Here is a 19,634-nt window from a genome sequence, read left to right on the forward strand (position 1 = left end):
GGTAGGGTGGAGAAGCAGATGGGCGCTTCTCCTGTATGCGCTGGCCAGGAATGGAACCCAGGACTTTCACACACGAGGCTGACGCTCTACCTCTGAGCAAACCGGTCAGGGCCTTTATATTGGTTTTTGACTGTAAGTCGATTTTCATTTTTCAATTACAGTTGCCATACAATATTATATTAGTTGCAGGTACACAACCCATAACCATAACTTAAGTGATCAGGTTTTTTTTTTTCTTTGTGACAGAGACAGAGAGAGACAGAGAGAGACAGAGAGAGGGACAGAGGGTTTTTTTGTTTGTTTTAAAGGGCTGTAGAAAGAGAAAAAGCATGAGACAGAGACAGGTAGAATTCTAATGCTGCCCCTTGGCTGTTCAGTGATGTAGAGAACCACTCTGAAGGAGTTCTTCAGGTGACATACAGGTCACTCATTAGCTGACCTAAACCTTAAAGTAGAGAGGTAATGCTGTGTTCTCTGAGTGTGCCCAAAGCTATACCCTCAACATTTAAGAGCAGAAGAGGGAGGCAGAAGGAGAGGCAAATGCACAGGGGGAATCAGTTACGGAGTGCAGGTGCCTCTCGAGATGAGAACAACTCTTTGGGCCGCAATCTGCAAAAACACAGGAACCTCTGTCCTAGGATTCACAAAGCTGAATTTTGCCAACAACCTGGTACATCCTGGATGTGGAATCTTCCCAAGCTTCCCTGTAAGGCTCCTACCCCCATCTGAGTGGACACCTTGACTTTGGTCAAGTGAGACCCAAAGCAGACAAACCAGTTAGGTCTGAGAGAAATGTGAGATAATAATTGTCTTTTGTCCTGACCTGTGTTGACACAGTGGATAAAGTGTTGACCTGGAATGCTAAAGTCACTGGTTTAAAACCCCCGTCAAGGCACATACGAGAAACAACTACTACAAGTTGATGCTTCCTAACATATACACCACCTGGCCCCAGGTGCTGGGAATAGAGCAGCGATCTCAATAAATGAAGAACACTGCTTCCAGGAACTAAGGAGACAGACAGTAAATGAAGCATGAAAAGTAGGAGGGCTGGAGGCTCAAGGGAGATTAGTAGCTGAATTTTAGAAAACCGAAGTCAGACAGACCACAGACAAGTGGAAGTGTTCCTGTCTTCAGGACACCTTGGGGGAGCACCCAGAGCCAAACCCTCCAGGCAGACAGGCCCCCTCCTGACGGTGCAGTGAGGTGAAGGTGAACCCGGCTTCTTTGGCTGCTGCATCTACCACCACAGACTTAGCACTGTTAAGCCTAGCTTCCTCTGGACTTTGCACAACTGCCTTTTCCCCTTGTGGACTTTCTCTTTAACCCTTTGCTGTGATCACTGGATCTGCAGTGGGTCTCGGGGATCCTGACACACTACTCGTTCCAAGCAGCTCTGGAAAGCAGCCCCTGGGCTGCTCCAGGTAGGGTCCCTCCCCAGTGGGTTCTCACCTGGACAGCAGCCTCGGGTGAGTCCTCTCTCCACCATCCACAGCTCGGCTCCTTGCTCCAGCTGGGAGATGACTTTGGGTTTGGGAAGCTCAGGCCCTACAAACAGGGAAAGACACAGAATGTGGGGTTCTGCTCCGGACAGGAAGAACCAGCCCCAGCCCCAGCCTCCAGCCCTAGCCTCCAGCCCTGGACTCCTCGCCATCAGGACATGGAGAAACCTCACAACAAGGGGAAGGTTTTGCCATATAACAAAAAAGGGCAGACAGCTCCCTGCCCACATGTCCCACAGGGAAGGAGAACCCAAGGTCCATGATCCTCAGCCCCAACTCAAGGCCCCATACAAGAGCACAAGAGCCCAACAGCTTGAAAAGCAGGCCTTACCCACAGAGAGCAGGTGCCCAAAGGTCTCCAACATCACATCACGGTACAGGGTCCTCTGGGCAGGGTCTAGCTGTCCCCACTCCTCCTGGGTGAAGTCCACAGCCACATCCCGGAAGGTTACTGGCTCCTGAAACATCACACACATGCTCAGTCGGCTGGATTGTCCCCATGAGTGCTCTTGGGAAGAGGAGGAGGAGTGGGGAAGGAGGAAGACAGGCAGGCCGGGGTCCTGAGAGAGTGCACATTCTGGGCGTTGTGAGCCAGGTCTCACTGGGCATTTACAGGGCTGCTGCATGTAGGTGTGGGTTGTAGAGTGAGGAAATGTGGTGGCAACACCAGAGCCACCAGGAGCTGACCTATAACAGATCTCAGACAGGTGAGGGTACTGACAGAGACCTGTCTACACTGCTGACTTATAGATTTGTGCGCTAAAGAAATAATTACTGGCCTTGGCCAGTTGACTCAGTGGATAGAGTGTTGGCCCAGTGTGCAGAAGTCCCAGGTTCAACCCCTGGTCAGGTCACACATGAGAAGCGACCATCTGCTGCTCCTCCCCTCTCTCTCCCCCTTCTCTCCCTCTTCCCCTCCCACAGCTAATGGCTCAACTGGTTCGAGCATCAGCCCCGGGCGCTGAGGATAGCTTGGTTGACTGGAGCATTGGCCCCAGATGGGGGTTGCCGGTGGATCCCAACTGGGGCCATGTGGGAATCTGTCTCTTTATCTCCCCTCCTCTCATTTTAAAAAGAAAAAAAATTAGGGCCCTGGCCGGTTGGCTCAGTGGTAGAGCATCGGCCTGGTGTGCAGAAGTCCCGGGTTCGATTCCCGGCCAGGGCACACAGGAGAAGCACCCATCTGCTTCTCCACCCCTCCCCCTCTCTTTCCTCTCTGTCTCTCTCTTCCCCTCCTGCAGCCGAGGCTCCATTGGAGCAAAGATGGCCCGGGCGCTGGAGTTGGCTCCTTGGCCTCTGCCCCAGGCACTAGAGTGGCTCTGGTCGCAACAGAGCAATGCCCTGGAGGGGCAGAGCATCGCCCCCTGGTGGGCATGCTGGGTGGATCCCGGTCGGGCGCATGTGGGAGTCTGTCTGACTGTCTCTCCCCATTTCTAGCTTCAGAAAAATACAAAAAAAAAAAAAAATTAAATGATTACTGTCCCAAGGTAGTAGGTTTGGGATAGTTTGTTACACAGTGACAGTTAACTGATACACTAATCCTCAGATTCAAAGCAAGGTTTGCCATCCTCTCTGAACAGATGCATGTCCTGTTAAGAGTCAGACACTCACCTTCCTTCAGGGACCAAGAAGGCTCACAAGTGACTGACTCAAGTAGGCCAGGATAAGAGCCTACCAGGGTATTTAACCTGTGAGAGGTTACACTGGTGGTAATATGTCCCCTTTCTGAAGGGGCAACTGGGACTAAGAACCAACTGATCATGGGAAAAGACAGGCCCCAAGTGGTCAGAACTGCCAATCTCTGGTGAGAAGCTGAAAATTAGGTCATGTTTTTAAGTGAAAACTTTATGATAAAATGTATTTCAATGCAGCATCGCCCCCTAGTGGGCTTGCCAGGTAGACCCCAGGTCAGGCTCATGCCGGAGTCTCTCTGCTTCCCTGCTTTTCACTTAAGAAAAATACAAAAAAACAATAAAACAAAACAAAACAAAAATGTTCCACAAATGAAACCCTCTTGTGGGCTGGCCGTGGCCAGTCAAAAGCTAGATATTTCTGGATCACTTCCTCAAAAAGCACAGAGAATTGAGTGTTCTGGCCTGGGAGCACATCCACACCTTTCCCTGCCCCTTTGTCTTCCCGTACAGGCGTGCGTCTCCTAAACTCTAAGAGTCCCCATGATACTTGCAACAGTGGAGCAACGGGCAGCAGCAGCTCACCCCAGGCTAACCCCTGAATCTGTCTCCAAGGTCCCCTTTTCTCTGGCTCTCCAGGGACTCAAAGCACCCCTGCCTAGTCTCTCTCCTGTTGCTTCTTCTATGCTAGGCCCTTCCTTGTTTCACTGTCCCCATGCTTAATAAGCATATTCTGAAAAAAAATAAATAAAAATAAAGACAAGCAGCAGCACAGAGCAGGTACCTATATCTGCCTCCTTGTTTCATTGTCTCTTTGGGGACTATGACAGGGCTGAGTGGCTGTAAAACGCTTCCTACAGGACAACCAGATAGCCACACGCAAAAGAATCAAGTTGGTCCGCTACCTCACACCATATATAAAAAACTCAAAATGAATCAAAAGACATAGATGTAAATGCTAAAACTATTCAACAGAAGAAGACACAGGGATAAATCTTCATAACCTTAGATTTGGCATAAGATTCTTAGATGTGGCAGAAAAAGTACAAGCAATAAATAAACTGAACTTCATCAAAGTTAAAAACACTTGTGCTGCAAAGGGCACTCTAGTGAAAAGACACCCACATAATGGGAAATACTATACTGCTCACAAAAATTAGGAGATACTTCAAAATGAATATGAAGATGTAAACTACCCCCAACATTTGTGTATTATATAATTGCAAAGCACATATCTGATAAAAGACTTGTATCTAAAAGATACAAAAAACACAACTCAGTAATAAAGAGCAAACTAAATACAACAAAAGAGATATAGGAACATATAACATATAGAGAATGCACAGAAGAATACACAAATAGGCCCTGGCTGGTCAGCCTGCTGTGTGGAAATCCTGGGTTCAATTCCCAGTCTGAGCACACAGGAGAAATGACCATTTGCCTCCCCACTTCTCTCCTGTCTCTCTCTCTAACTCTCTCTTCCCCTTCTGCAGCCGAGGCTCCGTTGGAGCAGAGTTGGCCCCGGGCACTGAGGACAGCTCCATGGCTTTGCCTCGTAGCCCAGTTGCCGATCAACAGAGCAACAGCCCCAGATGGGCTGAGCATCACCCCCTGGTGGGCTTGGCGGGTGGATCCTGGTCAGAGCGCATGCGGGAGTCTGTCTCTCTGCCTCCCCCTGTCTCACCTAAGGAAAAAAAAAGAATATACAAATAGTGAATAATCACAAGATGCAAATCTAATCAAAATGCAAATCAAAATCAGAAACTACCTCAATTTTTTTTTTACACTGGTATTTTTTTTTTTTATTCATTTTTAGAGAGGAGAGAGAGACAGAAAGGGAGAGAGAGGAGAGAGAGACAGAGAGAAAGCGGGGAGGAGCTGGAAGCATCAACTCCCATATGTGCCTTGAACAGGCAAGCCCAGGGTTTTGAACCGGCGACCTCAGCATTTCCAGGTCAACGCTTTATCCACTGCGCCACCACAGGTCAGGCTGCAACTACCTCAATTTTAAAAGAAAATTTTCTTTATTATTTATTTATTTATTTATTTATTTATTTATTTTTCTTTTTGCATTCTTCCAAAGCTGGAAACAGGGAAGCAGTCAGACAGACTCCCGCATGCGCCCGACCGGCGTCCACCCAGCATGCCCACCAGGGGGCGATGCTCTGCCCCTCTGGGGCGTTGCTCTGTTGCATCCAGAGCCATCCTAGCACCTGAGGCAGAGGCCAAGGAGCCATCCTCAGCGCCTGGGCCATCTTTGCTCCAATGGAGCCTCAGCTGCAGGAGGGGAAGAGAGAGACAGAGAGGAAGAAGAGGGGGAGGGGTGGAGAAGCAGATGGGCGCTTCTCCTGTGTGCCCCGGCCAGGAATAGAACCCGGGACTCCTGCACACCAGGCCAACGCTCTACCATTGAGCCAACCGGCCAGGGCCAAAGAAAAATTTCTTTATTTTAAAGAGTGTTTCTTTTAAGAAAAACACTGCCTGACCTGTGGTGGCGCAGTGGATAAAGCGTCGACCTGGAAATGCTGAAGTCGCTGGTTCGAAACCCTGGGCTTGCCTGGTCAAGGCATATATGGGAGTTGATGCTTCCAGCTCCTCCCCACGTTCTCTCACCTCTCTCTCTCCCTCTCTCTCTTTCTCTCTCCTCTCTAAAATGAATAAATAAAATTAAAAAAAAACAAACCTTTTTTTTTTTTTTTTACAGAGACAGAGTCAGAGAGAGGGATAGATAGGGACAGACAGAAAGGAATAGAGAGAGATGAGAATCATCATCAGTTTTTTGTTGCAACACCTTAGTTGTTCATTGATTGCTTTCTCATATGTGCCTTGACCACGGGCCTTCAGCAGATCGAGTAACCCCTTGCTTCAAGCCAGCGACCTTGGGTCCACGCTGGAGAGTTTTGCTCAAACCAGATGAGCCCCGTGCTCAAACTGGCGACCTCGGGTCTTGAACCTGGGTCCTTCCACATCCCAGTTCAATGCTCTATCCACTGTGCCACAGCCTGGTCAGGCACAAGTAGATTTTTAAAACAGTAAAGAAATGATAGTACAGGGTGGCTGTGGAAAAAAAATAGCTGACCCTTTTGGATGGAGACAGAGGTTTTTACTCCTGCCCCTCCTCACCTCCCACTCAGAAGCTCCTCCAACCCTGATGCACGCTCCCTGTGCTCTTTGACCCCACTCACAGCCCCTGCTCTGCATGAGTTGCCAGTCAGAGCCCAGGCACCAGGTCCACTCACCAGTGGTCTGTCCAGACCACAAGTCCTTTCAGATGAGTTGTTCATGTCCCCGTCCCCTCCTGGGATTCTAGCAGGAACCTACTCCATGCTGTCTCATGACTGTCCCTGCGTTCCACCTCAGCCTCCTGCAGCCCTCTTCCTGCTCTGCACTGCTAGGGCCTGAAGGGATGAGCTGGGTCAGACCCACACACTCTCCCAATCTGAGCAGGCCACCCTGGCATCAGCCAGCACCCAGTCATGGTTCCTAACCTCCCTCCCTCCAGTGCCTAAGTTAGTTCTTGGTATCTCTTCTACCCTCAACCCAAGATAACAGTGGTTTTCTCCAACCCATGCCATTTGTGTTTAACACACTTGAATGGTTCCTTCTCACCACTGGATAAAGAATGACCCCTTGCAGCCTGGCTGTGGTTGGCTGAATAATGGCCCCCAAGGATATCTGGGTCCTAGTTCCAGGAATAGGTGAATGTTATCATAAATGGCAAAAAAAAAAAATTTGTGGATGTGCTTAAGGACTTTAAGATTAAGAAATTTTCTCTTGCCCTGGCCGGTTGGCTCAGTGGTAGAGCATCGGCCTGGCATGCAGAAGTCCCGGGTTCAATTCCTGGCCAGGGCACACAGGAGAAGCGCCCATCTGCTTCTTCACCCCTCCCCCTCTCCGTCTCTTCCCCTCCCGCAGCCGAGGCTCCATTGGAGCAAAGATGGCCCGGGCGCTGGGGATGGCTCCTTGGCCTCTGCCCCAGGCGCTAGAGTGGCTCTGGTCGCAACAGAGCGACGCCCCCTGGTGGGCAGAGCATCGCCCCCTGGTGGGCGTGCCGGGTGGATCCCGGTCGGGTGCATGCGGGAGTCTGTCTGACTGTCTCTGGCTGTTTCCAGCTTCAGAAAAATTTAAAAAAAAAAAAAAATTTTTTTTCTCTTTTTTTATTTAGTGAGAGAATGGGAGGCAGAAACATATTCCTGCATGCACCCCACCCAGGATCTACCCAACAAGCCCACTGGGGGGTGACGCTCTGCCCATCTGGGGTGTTGCTTTGTTGCTCAGCAACTGAGCTCTTCTTAGTGTCTGAGGCGGAGGCCATGGAGCCATCCTCAGTGGCCAGGGCCAACTTGCTCTAATCGAGCCATAGCTGCAGGAGGGGAAAAGAGAAAGAGAGAGAGAAGCGAGAGGAGGAGGGGTGAAGATTCAGATGGTCGCTTCTCCAGTGTGCCCTGACTGGGCGGAATCATACCTCGGACATCCACATGCCAGGCCAATGCTCTACCACTGATGAAACTGGCCATGCAAAGATAAAGAAATTATCCTGGATTATCCAGGTCAGCCCTAAAGTAATCATATATGGTTAGAATGTCATTCCAATACTCTAAGGTTGCAGGTTCGATCCCCAGTCAGGGAGCATACAAGAATCAACCAATGATGTATAAATAAGTGGAACAGCAAATTGATGTTTTTTTCTCTTTCTCCTTCTTCCTTCCTCTCTAAAATCAATACATACCTTTTTTTTTTTTTTAATTTTTCTGAAGCTGGAAATGGGGAGGCAGTCAGACAGACTCCCGCATACGCCCAACCGCGATCCACCAGGCATGCCCACCAGGGGGCGATGCTCTGCCCATTTGGGGCGCCGCTCTGTCGCAACCAGAGCCATTCTAGTGCCTGAGGCAGAGGCCATGGAGCCATTCTCAGTGCCTGGGCCAACTTTTGCTCCAATGGAGCCTTAGCTGCGGGAGGGGAAGAGAGAGACAGAGAGGAAGGAGAGGGGGAGGGGTGGAGAAGCAGATGGGCGCTTCTCCTGTGTGCCCTGGCTGGGAATCGAACCCGGGACTCCTGCACACCAGGCCGATGCTCTACCACTGAGCCAACCGGCCAGGGCCCATACCTTTTTTTTTTAATTATAGAAGGTAGCCTAACCAGGCAGTGGCACAGTGGATAAAGCATCAATCTGGAACGCTGAGGTTGCTGGTTTGAAACTCCGGGCTTGCCTGGTCAAGACACATATGACAAGCAACAAGCAAGCAATGAACAACTAAAGTGAAGCAACTATGAGTTAATACTTTCCTCCTTTCTCTCTTCTCTCTGTAAAATCAATAAATAAAAATCTTTAAAAAAAAAAAAAAAGAAAACAAGATGCTATGCTGCTGGCTTTTTTTTTTTTGTATTTTTCTGAAGCTGGAAACAGGGAGAGATAGTCAGACAGACTCCCGCATGCGCCTGACCGGGATCCACCCGGCACGCCCACCAGGGGGCGATGCTCTGCCCCTCCGGGGCGTCGCTCTGCCGCGACCAGAGCCACTCTAGCGCCTAGGGCAGAGGCCAAGGAGCCATCCCCAGCACCCGGGCCATCTTTGCTCCAATGGAGCCTTGGCTGCGGGAGGGGAAGAGAGAGACAGAGAGGAAGGAGGGGGGGGTGGAGAAGCAAATGGGCGCTTCTCCTATGTGCCCTGGCCGGGAATCAAACCCAGGTCCCCCGCACGCCAGGCCGACGCTCTACCGCTGAGCCAACCGGCCAGGGCCTGCTGCTGGCTTTGAAGATAAACAAAGGGCCGAAACAAGGAAGTAAGGTCTATAGCACTGATACCAAGAAAAGCTGAGGAAACAAATTCTCCCCTACAGCCTTGACGGGAAGGGTGACTGCTCACACCTTGAGTTCAACTCACAGGCAATGATCTCAGATGGCTGACCTCCAAAATGTAAGAATGTGCATTGTTTGTTTGTTTTTAAATATATATGTATATATTTTGTGACCGAGACAGAGAGAGGCACAGATAGGAACACACAGAAAGGGAGAAAGATTTCGAGAAGCATCAATTCTATTCTTTTTTTTTTTTTTGTATTTTGTATTTTTCTGATGTTAGAGGAGGGGAGGCAGTCAGACAGACTCTCACATGCGCCCAACTAGGATCCACCTAGCATGGCTACCAGGAGGCGATGCTCAGCCCATTTGGGCCGTTGCTCCGTTGCAACCAGAGCCATTCTATCGCATGAGGTGGAGGCCATGGAGCCATCCTCAGTGCCTGGGCCATCTTTGCTCCAGTGGAGCCTTGGCTGCAGGAGGGGAAGAGAGAGATAGAAAGGAAGGAGAAGGGGAACGGTGGAGAAGCAGATGGGTGCTTCTCCTGTGTGCCCTGGCTGGGAATCGAACCCAGGACTTCCACACGCCAGACCGACGCTCTACCACTGAGCCAACTGGCCAGGGCTAAGAAACATCAATTCTTTTTTGCGGCACCTTAGTTGTTCATTGATTGCTTTCTCATATGTGCCTTGACGGAGGGGCTACAGCAGAACGAGTGACCCCTTGCTCAAACCAGCAACCTTGGGCTCAAGCTGGTGAGCCTTGCTCAAACCAGATGAGCCTATGCTTAAGCCATCGACCTCGGGGTTTCAGCCCTGGGTCCTCTGCCTCCCAGGCCGACACTTGATCCACTGCGCCTGGTCAGGCTAAAATGATTTTTTATTTATTAATTTCAGAGAGAGAGGAAGGGAGAGAGAGAGACAGAAACATCAATCTGTTTCTATATGTGCCCTGACCAGGGATTAAACTGGCAACCTTTACATACTGGGATGATGCTCCAACCAACTGAGCTAGCCGGCCAGAGCTAAATGTGCATTGTTTACCACCAAGTTTTTGGTAATCTGTTACAGCAATCACAGGAAGCTAACACACTAGACCTCAAACCCTCCACTCTACTCCTTCCCACCTGTGGGGGCCAGCCTCCAAGATGGCCCCACAAGATCCCTGGCCCTTGTGCAGTCCCCTCCTATACAGAGCAGGTTTGACTTGTGTCTCTGATAGGATGTTGTCAGAGTATGAATTCTGTGGAAATGACAGAGTATGAATTCTAACCTCAGGTCACAAAAAGCATTGTGGCATCCACGCCTTCTCCTGGATCAGTCGTTCTGTGGGAAGCTGCATGCCATGTAAGGACATATAAACAGCTCCACAGGAGCCAACGTGGGAAGGAACGAAGACCTCCTAGCAAGTGTCACTTGAGTGAGATAACTTGAAGGTTGGTCCTCCAGGCCCATCAAGAATCAGGGGACAACTTGACCAGGTGGTGATGCAGTTGATAGAGTGTCGACCTAGGATGCTGAGGACTCAGGTCCCCTGAGGTCACTGGCTTAAGCATAGCAGTCACTGGCTTTGTGGGAGCCCCTGGTCAAGGCACGTATGAGAAGCAGTCAATGAACAACTAAAGTGCTGCAACTATGACTTGAGGCTTCTCATCTTTCTCCCTTTTTGTCTGTCTGTCTCTGACTTGCTCACTAAAAAAAGAAAAAGAAAAAAGAATCATGGGAGAACAGTCTGGGCTAATACCTTGGCTGTAACTTCATGAGCCCAGGGCAGGACCACGAGCTAAGTCATTCCAGGGTTCCTATCATCAAAAACTGTGAGATAGACAACTTCCCTGGCCTCCATCTTACCTCGGGGCCAGGGAACCTTGCTGGGCAGGATGAGCACTCTGTACTCAATAAAGCCTTTTACTATTCCACACTTTGTGGCTCCGAGCCTTCTTCCTTCCTTCTCAGCAGGGAAAAATACCTTACATTTTGGTGCCGAAACCCAGGAGGAGTAGAAGTCCGCAAGGACCGCTCCTCTTCCTCATCTCCTCTGAGAAAGAACCAGGATCTCCGACCTTCCACCCACTTTGGCGCACGGTGCGGTAAGTCCCTTGCCTCCGCCTTCCTCTCAATTCTTTCCTCCGACACTCCGTCTGAAACCGTAGCTACGTCAGGGAAGTCTTTTCCGTCCGTCCGAGTGTGTGTGCTGTGGAGACCTCCCCAAGCACATCCGCTTTACCTTTTCCATCCGTGGCCGGACCTTGAGTTTTTAGGACGCTAATACTCAAATCTGACCACTCTGAGGACTGAGGGCGGCTGTGGGAGCACAGGAATTTCCCTCCCTAAGGAAGAAGAAACTGTTGTTCTTCTCTGCTGTGGCCAGGCCACAGAACCCATTGAATTAGCCTCTTGAAGGGACTTTCGGTGTTAACACCCTCACCAATTTAACTATCGCCAAAAAAGCTGGGAACTGATTGGAGATCTCTTACATACACGGCTTCTTAATTATTTGCGCGCCAGTCCTTAATCTCTGTGCCGCCTGTTCCATCATGCAGGCCTTTTTTTGGCCAGAGAAACCTCACCTAAAACCTCCACTCCTAATCTTTCCTTCTCCGCGGACTCCCAACTCTCTCTCCCTCCTGTCTGACCCCCAGGGGCACCCTCTCTCGGGACTTTTCTCTGGTCCCTCTGCGGACCTCTTTTGTGCTCGGGTCTCTTCCCTCTGAGAGCCCCCTCCCCTCCCTTTGCAAAAACCTGTAGAAAAATTGTAAAAAAAAAACGAAAAAAAAAAACTGTGAGATAAAATTTATTGTTTTAGGTGACTACATTTTTGGAACATTTACACTGCTTACAAAAATTAGGGGATCAGGTACTTTGCATCTACTCCACTACTTTCAGCCTTTTATCAATATATAGTACATTTTCACCAATGAAATGAGTTAGTTTTGCATCTCATTTGCATAATCAAACAACTTTCTTTGACTTGTCTTTGCTTTTCTGATGTTCTTGTTTAATGAAAAAAAACCAAATGCTTTTTTTTTTATCCCTTCATATTCATTTTGAAATATCCCCTATTTTTTTTTTTTTTTTTTTGTGGCAGAGACAGAGAGAGTCAGAGAGAAGAACAGATAGGGACAGCCAGGAAGGGAGAGAGATGAGAAACATCAATTCTTCATTGTGGCTTCTTAGTTGTTCATTGATTGATTTCTCATATGTGCCTTGACTGGGGGCTACAGCAGACTGAATGACCCCTTGCTTGAGCCAGCGACCCTGGGTCCAAGCTGGTGAGCCTTGCTCAAACCAGATGAGCCCGTGCTCAAGCTGGCGAACTTGGGGTCTCGAACCTGAGTCCTCCACATCACAGTCCGATGCTCTACGCACTGCGCCACAACGTGGTCAGGCTGAAATATCCCCTAATTTTTGTGAGCAGTATATTATACAAATGCAGATAATGTTCTTTCTCCTAAGCCTCTCTGGCTGCTGACAAAGACTCTCTCCTTGTCCAAACTTCACTCTGGCTCCTCTGAACCTTTATTCTTCTGTGTTTATTTGTGCATCACGTAGTTTTTACCAACAACATGAGAGGTCAAGTCTGTTTGGCCAGGATCCCCATCCTCCAGATGTGATCACTACCCATATCTTTTTTTTGTTTGTTTTTTTAAGTGAGAGGAGGGAAGACAGAGAGACAGACTCCCATATGTGCCTAGACCCAAATCCACCCAGCAACTCCCGCCTAGGGCCAATGCTTGAATCAACCAAGCTATTCTCAGTGCCCAGGGCGACACTCAGACTAACAGAGCCACTGACTGCAAGGGAGGAAGAGAAACAGAGGGGGTAGAAATAGGGGAAGAAAAGCAGATGGTCACCTCTCATGTCCACATGCCAGGCCAACGCTCTATTTACTGAGCCAATTGGCCAGGGTCCTATATGTGTGTGTGTGTGTTTTAATATTTATTGATTTTTTAGAAAGGAGAGAGAAAAAGGGCCAGGGGTGAGGAACAGGAAGCATCAACTCTCCCATATGTGCCTTGGCTGGGAAAACCTGTGGTTTTGAACCAGCAACCTCAGCATTCCAGGTTGATGCTTTATCCACTGCACCACCACAGATCAGGAACTACCCATACCATTTTATTTATTTATTATTTATTTATTTATTTATTTATTTTTCATTTTTCTGAAGCTGGAAACAGGGAGAGACAGTCAGACAGACTCCGGCATGCGCCCGACCGGGATCCACCCGGCACGCCCACCAGGGGCCGATGCTCTGCCCATCCTGGGCGTCGCCATGTTGCGACCAGAGCCACTCTAGCGCCTGGGGCAGAGGCCACAGAGCCATCCCCAGCGCCCGGGCCATTTTTGCTCCAATGGAGCCTTGGCTGCGGGAGGGGAAGAGAGAGACAGAGAGGGAAAGCACGGCGGAGGGGTGGAGGAGCAAATGGGCGCTTCTCCTGTGTGCCCTGGCCGGGAATCGAACCCGGGTCCTCCGCACGCTAGGCCAACGCTCTACCGCTGAGCCAACCGGCCAGGGCCATTTTATTTTTAATTTAAATTTTTTTTTTCTTTTTACCCATATCTTTTTTAAAATCTTCACACACCACAATCATCTAGGTAACATCTGATCATGTGGCCTGCTTCAGCAAGAATTCCATTAGGTATGTTTAGCAAGAATCCCCTTTCCTCCACCCACTATAAAACTCCCATTTTCCTTATTGTGTTGGGAATTGAGCCTAATTCTATAATGAAGACTCTTTCCCTATAACAGAACTGTTCTAAATAAAATTTGTTTCTTCTCTTTTAACTCCTGTCCAGCTCTTATTTTCTCTGACACTGCTCACTCCCTGCGGCACCACCCCAAGCAAAAGCCAACTAAAGGATGGTGGATTTTGCTCAGATCTGCTGCATACATCTCAAAACATGCACATCTAAGATGACCTCATAGTCTCACTTTGCACACCAAATGTGAAATCATGCCCACCCCAGGAAACAACAACAACGAAAAAAAGCAGAAAGCACACAGAAGTTCAAAGAGGTGAGCTTCAGGAATTACAAATTACTACTTTTGGCTCCACCAACACTGAAAACCATCACTGCATTATGTTTTAATTTTTATTTATTTTTAGAAAAGAGGTAGGATCTGGCCTGTGGTGGCGCAGTGGATAAAGCGTCGACCTCAAATGCTGAGGTCGCCGGTTCGAAACCCTGGGTTTGCCTGGTTGGGACATATATGGGAGTTGATGCTTCCTGCTCTTCCCCACTCTTTTGCTTTCTTTCTCTCTCTCTCTACTCTCTCTCTAAAAATGAATTAAAAAAAAAGAGGTAGGAAGAGCGAGAGAAACACCAATGTACTGTTCCATTTATTGATGCATTGCCTGGTTGCTTTCCATATACACCCAGACCCAGGGATCGAACCTGCAACCTTGGCTATCAGGGAGGATGCGTGATGACCTCTTCTGACCGCATAAGCTGTTCTCCGCCTACTGGCCGGCCCTCGGTGGGTGTCCGCTGACCCCACGCATTACAGCATCTCTAATCGACAACTCCTGTAACCTATCATCGCGGGGGTCGGGTCCTAGCTGAGAACCACTGCGCATGCGCACTCGGGTACCAAAAGACCCCGGGTTCGAATCCCAGCCCCGCCCGTTAGCCGCCAAGCCAGTCAGCTTGGGCCGACTTGCGCCTCAGTTTCTCCATGTGTCACGAGGGGTAAAGGCGCGTGTTCTGCTCACCGCGCGCCGTGAGGCTTCAACGGTCAGCATCCGAGGGAGACGCGCGGCTGCGGCCCGCTGCCATCGTTTTGTCATTGTGATTATTGTTACCTGAAGGCGTTCACTCGGCGGTCCCGTTGCCAACGCCAGTGCTGCCGCTTCCTCATCGGGGTCCATCCCGGACCGGCCGGCAGGTCGCGGACAGGAGTACAGGATGACCCTAAACCCAAGAGCCGCTCCCACCACAGAAACCGCTTGAGTTGCTGCTCTCCACCGGACAATGGCGGCCTGCAATGGGGACGCGGCGACTACATCTCCCAGAAGACCGTGCGGCGGCCCGCAGCGCCTGACCAATAGGGTCTTTGATTCTTGGCCCTCGACCAATGGCAGCTTTTGGGCGTCGGGCCAATGGCTTCCTCCCGCCGACTTCCGGCTGATAGGGTCCAGCTGAGGCACCGGGCTGTTTCCCAGAGGCTGCTGGGCGACCTCGGCCTTCATCACCTGGGCGTTCCCCCTAGGGGGAAAGCGGTCTCCTACCCAGCTGGACCCGTAGGTCTTTCCGGGCTGCGCCCTCGGAACAGTCTAGTCGATGAGATGGGGTGAGCTGATGTGAAGTTGGGCCTGAGGGCTCCCCCTTTTTATCTTGGGGTACCTATGCTGCCGTGTACTTTAAAAATATTTCTAGCCTGACCAGGTGGTGGCGAAGTGGATAAAACATCATTGCTGAGATCCCAGGTTTGAAGTCCTAAAGTCGGGGGCTTGAGCGTTGGATCCTAGACATGACCCCATGGTCGCTGCCTTGAGCAAGGGGTCATTGGCTTGGCTGGAACCCCTCCCCCCCCCAAAAAATCAGGACATATATGAGAAAGCAATCAATGAATAAGTAGAGTGCTGCAACAAGTTGATGCTTCTCATCTCTCTCCCTTCTTTCTTATTCTTCCTCCTCTTCTTCCTTCTTCTCCTTTTCTCCTTCCTCCTTCTCCTCCTCCTCCTCTTCCTCCTGCTCTCCTCCCCCTGCTCCTCCTCTTCCTCTCTCTCTCTCTCTCTCTCTCTCTCTCTCTCCCTCTCTCAAACCAGTACATAGGCCTGGGCTTGTCCAGTCAAGGCGTATGTGGGAAACAGCTACGGTTCACGTTTTCCTGCATTCCTCTCTCTTCTCTCTTGGAAATCAATAAATAAAACCTTCTTGGCCCTGGCCGGTTGACTCAGTGGTAGAGTGTCGGCCTGGCGTGCAGGAGTCCTGAGTTCGATTCCCAGCCAGGGCACACAGGAGATGCGCCCATCTGCTTCTCCACCCCTCCCCCCAACTTCCTCTCTGTCTCTCTCTTCCCCTCCCGCAGCCAAGGCTCCATTGGAGCAAAGATGGCCCGGGCGCTGGGGATGGCTCCGTGGCCTCTGCCTCAGGCACTAGACTGGCTCTGGATGCAATAGAGCGATGCCCCAGAGGGGCAGAGCATCGCCCCCTGGTGGGCATGCCAGGTGGATCCCGGTGGGGCGCATGCAGGAGGCTGTCTGACTGCCTCCCTGTTTACACCTTCAGAAAAATGAAAAAACAACCCCCCCCCAAAAAAAACCCTTCTTTAAAAAATAAAATTTAATAATTTTAAAGATTTTTTTTAAATTGACTGATTTTACAGGGTGTAGGGGAGAGTGAGAAGTATCAACTCATGCTTTATTTTAGTTGTTCATTGATTGTTTATGGTATGTGCCTTGACCTGGCAAGCCCAGGGTTTCCAACTGGAGACCTCAGCATTCCACATCCACACTTGATCTGTGTGCCACCAAAGGCCAGACAAATTAAAAAATTATTTTTAATAAATAAGTAAAAATATTTCTACTAAAAGGGTCAAATACAAGGTGACAAAACAGGACTAAACTTCCCTCTGTGCCTGTCTCCAAATTTCCTCTTTTTATAAGGATATCAGTCATATTGGAGCATGGCTCACTCTAGTGACATTTTAACTTAATCACCTCTCTTTCAAAGTAAGGTCAAATTGTGAGGTATGAATTTCCAGGGGACACGATTCAACCTGTAAAATACAATAAATTTATTTTTAAAAGTTTTTTTTTTTTTTTTTTTTACAGAGGCAGAGATAGACAGGGACAGAAGGGACAGACAGACAGGAACGGAGAGAGATGAGAAGCATCAATCATCAGTTTCTCGTTGCGCGTTGCGACTTCTTAGTTGTTCATTGATTGCCTTCTCACATGTGCCCTGACCGCGGGCCTTCAGCAGACCGAGTAACCCCTTGCTGGAGCCAGCGATGTTGGGTTCAAGCTGGTGGGCTTTTTGCTCAAACCAGATGAGCCCGCGCTCAAGCTGGCGACCTCGGGGTCTCGAACCTGGGTCCTCCGCATCACAGTCCGACGCTCTATCCACTGCACCACCGCCTGGTCAGGCTTTTTTTTTTTTTTTTTTTTAAGGAGAGAGAGAAAGATAGAGGGATAGACAGGGACAGACACGAAGGGAGAGAGATGAGCAGCATCGACACATAGTTGTGGCATTTTAGTTGTTCATTGGTTGCTATCTCCTATGTACCTTGACTGGGAGGCTCCAGCTGAGCCAGTGACCCCTTGCTCAAGCCAGCAACCTTGGGCTTCAGGAGAGCCACCATGAGGTCAAGTCTATGATCCCATGCTCAAGCTGGCGACTCCGTGCTCAAACCAGCAACCTCAGGGTTTCAAACCAGCAATCTCAGCTTCCCAGGCCAACGCTCTATACACTGCACCAATGCCTGGTCAGGCTAGAATACCTAATTTTGATTACTAAATCTTTATTATATGCGGCTTAAGTGTCTGCTTGTCGCCGATAGCTTATTGGTAGCTTGCATAACTGTATTAGCCAATGGGGTGAAGGTGCCACAGCTGAACGCAAATTGAGCGGTTCAGGGGGAAGGTGAACATATGTTTGCATTGGCAATCATCTGTTTTACATAAAAACTACGTCTTAATGTAATTTCTTTTAAGAATGCCTCCTAGAAAATACAGCACTGAAGAGGAGAGAAAAGGAGCTAAAACTGCACAGAAACGGCTTTCTCGACAAAAAGAAACCACTGAGCAGAGAAAGACAAGGCTTGCTTCAGTCGCAGAGCAAATGCGTCTTTCATGGCAAAATGAGACTGATGAGCATAGAGAAACAAGGCTTGCCTCAGATGCAAGACAAAAAAGCCTGTCTCGACAAAATGAGTCCCTTGAACAAAGGCAGGAGAGAAATGCAAAAACAAAAAACAAAAAACGACAGAGTAATGCTGACTGAAACGCAAAAAGGATTAAAACAGTTTCAAACGGAGAAACTTTAATTTTTGAGCATTCCTCTGGTGACATGAATATTAAATGTGAACACTGTCAGTCCTTAAACTTCAAGTTAGAAACTAATCGATTTGACCATGGCAAGAAAGGATTTTCTCAATGTTGCAAGTACAGAAACATTGTAGTTCCACTAATTGAGAATTATCCACCACTCTTGAATAAATTATTGACTAATCAGCGTGTTGGCATTTTTTTACCTGAGCCTGCATTTGAACACGGTCAACTTTATGTTGTCTGTTCAAGAGTTCATGAAAGAACGGACGTAAAATTAAAAATAATTGATGGTCCTCTGCAAGGCGAGCTTAAAAATAATGGAAAGAGCTACACAAGAAATGTTGTGTACAAAGAGATCTTTGACATGTGAATTAACATTTTATTATTTAAATCACCTTTATTTATTGAGCTAGCGGTGGCTCTTAAGAAATGTACCGCCAGTGGTTTCCTTCATTGCACTCTACTTTAAGCAATTAAGCAAATAGAAGGGGGAAACCCCGTGGGGCACTAAGCAAAGGAGCGTCCTCGCCGCCTGCCCTGGGTAATTCAGTTTAAATTAGCAGACACCTTTGCACAAATCATTTTAATTACAATTTATAATATTTAGAACAGCGGTCATTTCGTATGACCGCCGGGCTTTCTAGTCAGTAATACTGAATTATGGTTATAAGAGCAACAAACTGGACTTAACATTTTACAGGGATCCTTTTATAAACTTCTATAGAGGTAAAAGTGAGCCAGTTGGGTTGCGTGGACTCAGGAAGCAAGGTATAGAGGCAAAGGAGGGCCCTTGGAGCTTAGGAGAAAGAAAGTAAAGGTATATATAACCCTTGAAGGAAGAAAGGGGGAAGAAAAGGCAGAGGCATGCTCGAGAGAGAGGAGTGCCATAAATTAGTTGTTTGTGTGTGTGTGTGTGTTTGTGTGTGTGACAGAGACAGAGAGAGAAACAGACAGGGACAGACAGACCTGAAGTGAGAAAGATGAGAAGCATCAATTCTTCGTTATGGCACCTTGGTTGTTCACTGATTGTTTTCTCATATGTGACTCAACCGAGGGGCTATAGCCAAGCAAGTGACTCCTTGTTCAAGCCAGCGACCTTGGGCTCAAGCTGGTGAGACTTGCTCTCAAGCTGGCGAGCCTTGCTCTCAAGCTGGCAACCTTGGGGTTTCAAACCTGTCCTCCATGTCCCAGTTCGACGCTTTATCCACTGTGCCATCTCCTGGTCAGGCATGAATTAGTTTCTATGTTAGGCTATTTATAGGGAAAAATGCAGCATCATTTTATTGCTTTCTCTAATCAAGACCCTGGCATTTAAGCTAAGCCTGGAGTCATGTCACTGGGATTCAAGTCGACAAGATGGAATCATGGCAAGGAATGTCATGAACACTGAGCTGTGATGGAAATTCCTGAATACCAATCTGAAGCAGAACTATACATATAACCTGTGTGCTTTCGCCACATGTGTCACCAGGAGCTTTGGTTTAAAACAGTTTTTTTTTTTTTCATTTTTCTGAAGCTGGAAACAGGGAGAGACAGTCAGACAGACTCCCGCATGCACCTGACCGGGATCCACCCGGCACGCCCACCAGGGGCGATGCTCTGCCCACCAGGGGGCGATGCTCTGCCCATCCTGGGCGTCGCCATGTTGCGACCAGAGCCACTCCAGCGCCTGGGGCAGAGGCCACAGAGCCATCCCCAGCGCC

At 48.9% G+C, this 19,634-nt stretch overlaps 2 protein-coding genes and 1 long non-coding RNA gene across 4 annotated transcripts in view; 1 reads left to right on the forward strand and 2 right to left on the reverse strand.

The window, feature by feature from the left end:
- The window catches only part of LOC136331821 (uncharacterized), a 24,416-nt gene extending 13,314 nt beyond the window's left edge, over window positions 1-11,102 (forward strand). Inside the window, exon 3 of one of the 2 annotated variants that reach the window (XR_010730544.1) lies at window positions 10,214-11,102. This is a non-coding gene — a long non-coding RNA (uncharacterized lncRNA). Of the gene's footprint in view, window positions 1-8,262; window positions 8,389-10,213 lie in introns of those variants that run through there. The other variant, XR_010730543.1, reaches the window with a different exon arrangement.
- Window positions 1-14,925, reverse strand: part of ZNF8 (zinc finger protein 8) — a 24,534-nt gene extending 9,609 nt beyond the window's left edge. Inside the window, exons 1-3 of the mRNA XM_066270805.1 lie at window positions 14,740-14,925; window positions 1,834-1,960; window positions 1,453-1,548 (exon numbers count right to left, since the gene is read on the reverse strand). Of these exons, the coding sequence (XP_066126902.1) occupies window positions 1,453-1,548; window positions 1,834-1,960; window positions 14,740-14,805 (289 nt within the window). The 5' untranslated portion in view covers window positions 14,806-14,925. The remainder of the gene's footprint in view (window positions 1-1,452; window positions 1,549-1,833; window positions 1,961-14,739) is intronic.
- The window catches only part of ZNF544 (zinc finger protein 544), an 88,257-nt gene that overhangs the window by 39,566 nt on the left and 29,057 nt on the right, over window positions 1-19,634 (reverse strand). The gene's annotated exons all lie outside the window — the stretch shown is intronic.

The sequence above is a fragment of the Saccopteryx bilineata genome, chromosome 3, assembly GCF_036850765.1.
Source record: "Saccopteryx bilineata isolate mSacBil1 chromosome 3, mSacBil1_pri_phased_curated, whole genome shotgun sequence".
Taxonomy (NCBI): domain Eukaryota; kingdom Metazoa; phylum Chordata; class Mammalia; order Chiroptera; family Emballonuridae; genus Saccopteryx; species Saccopteryx bilineata.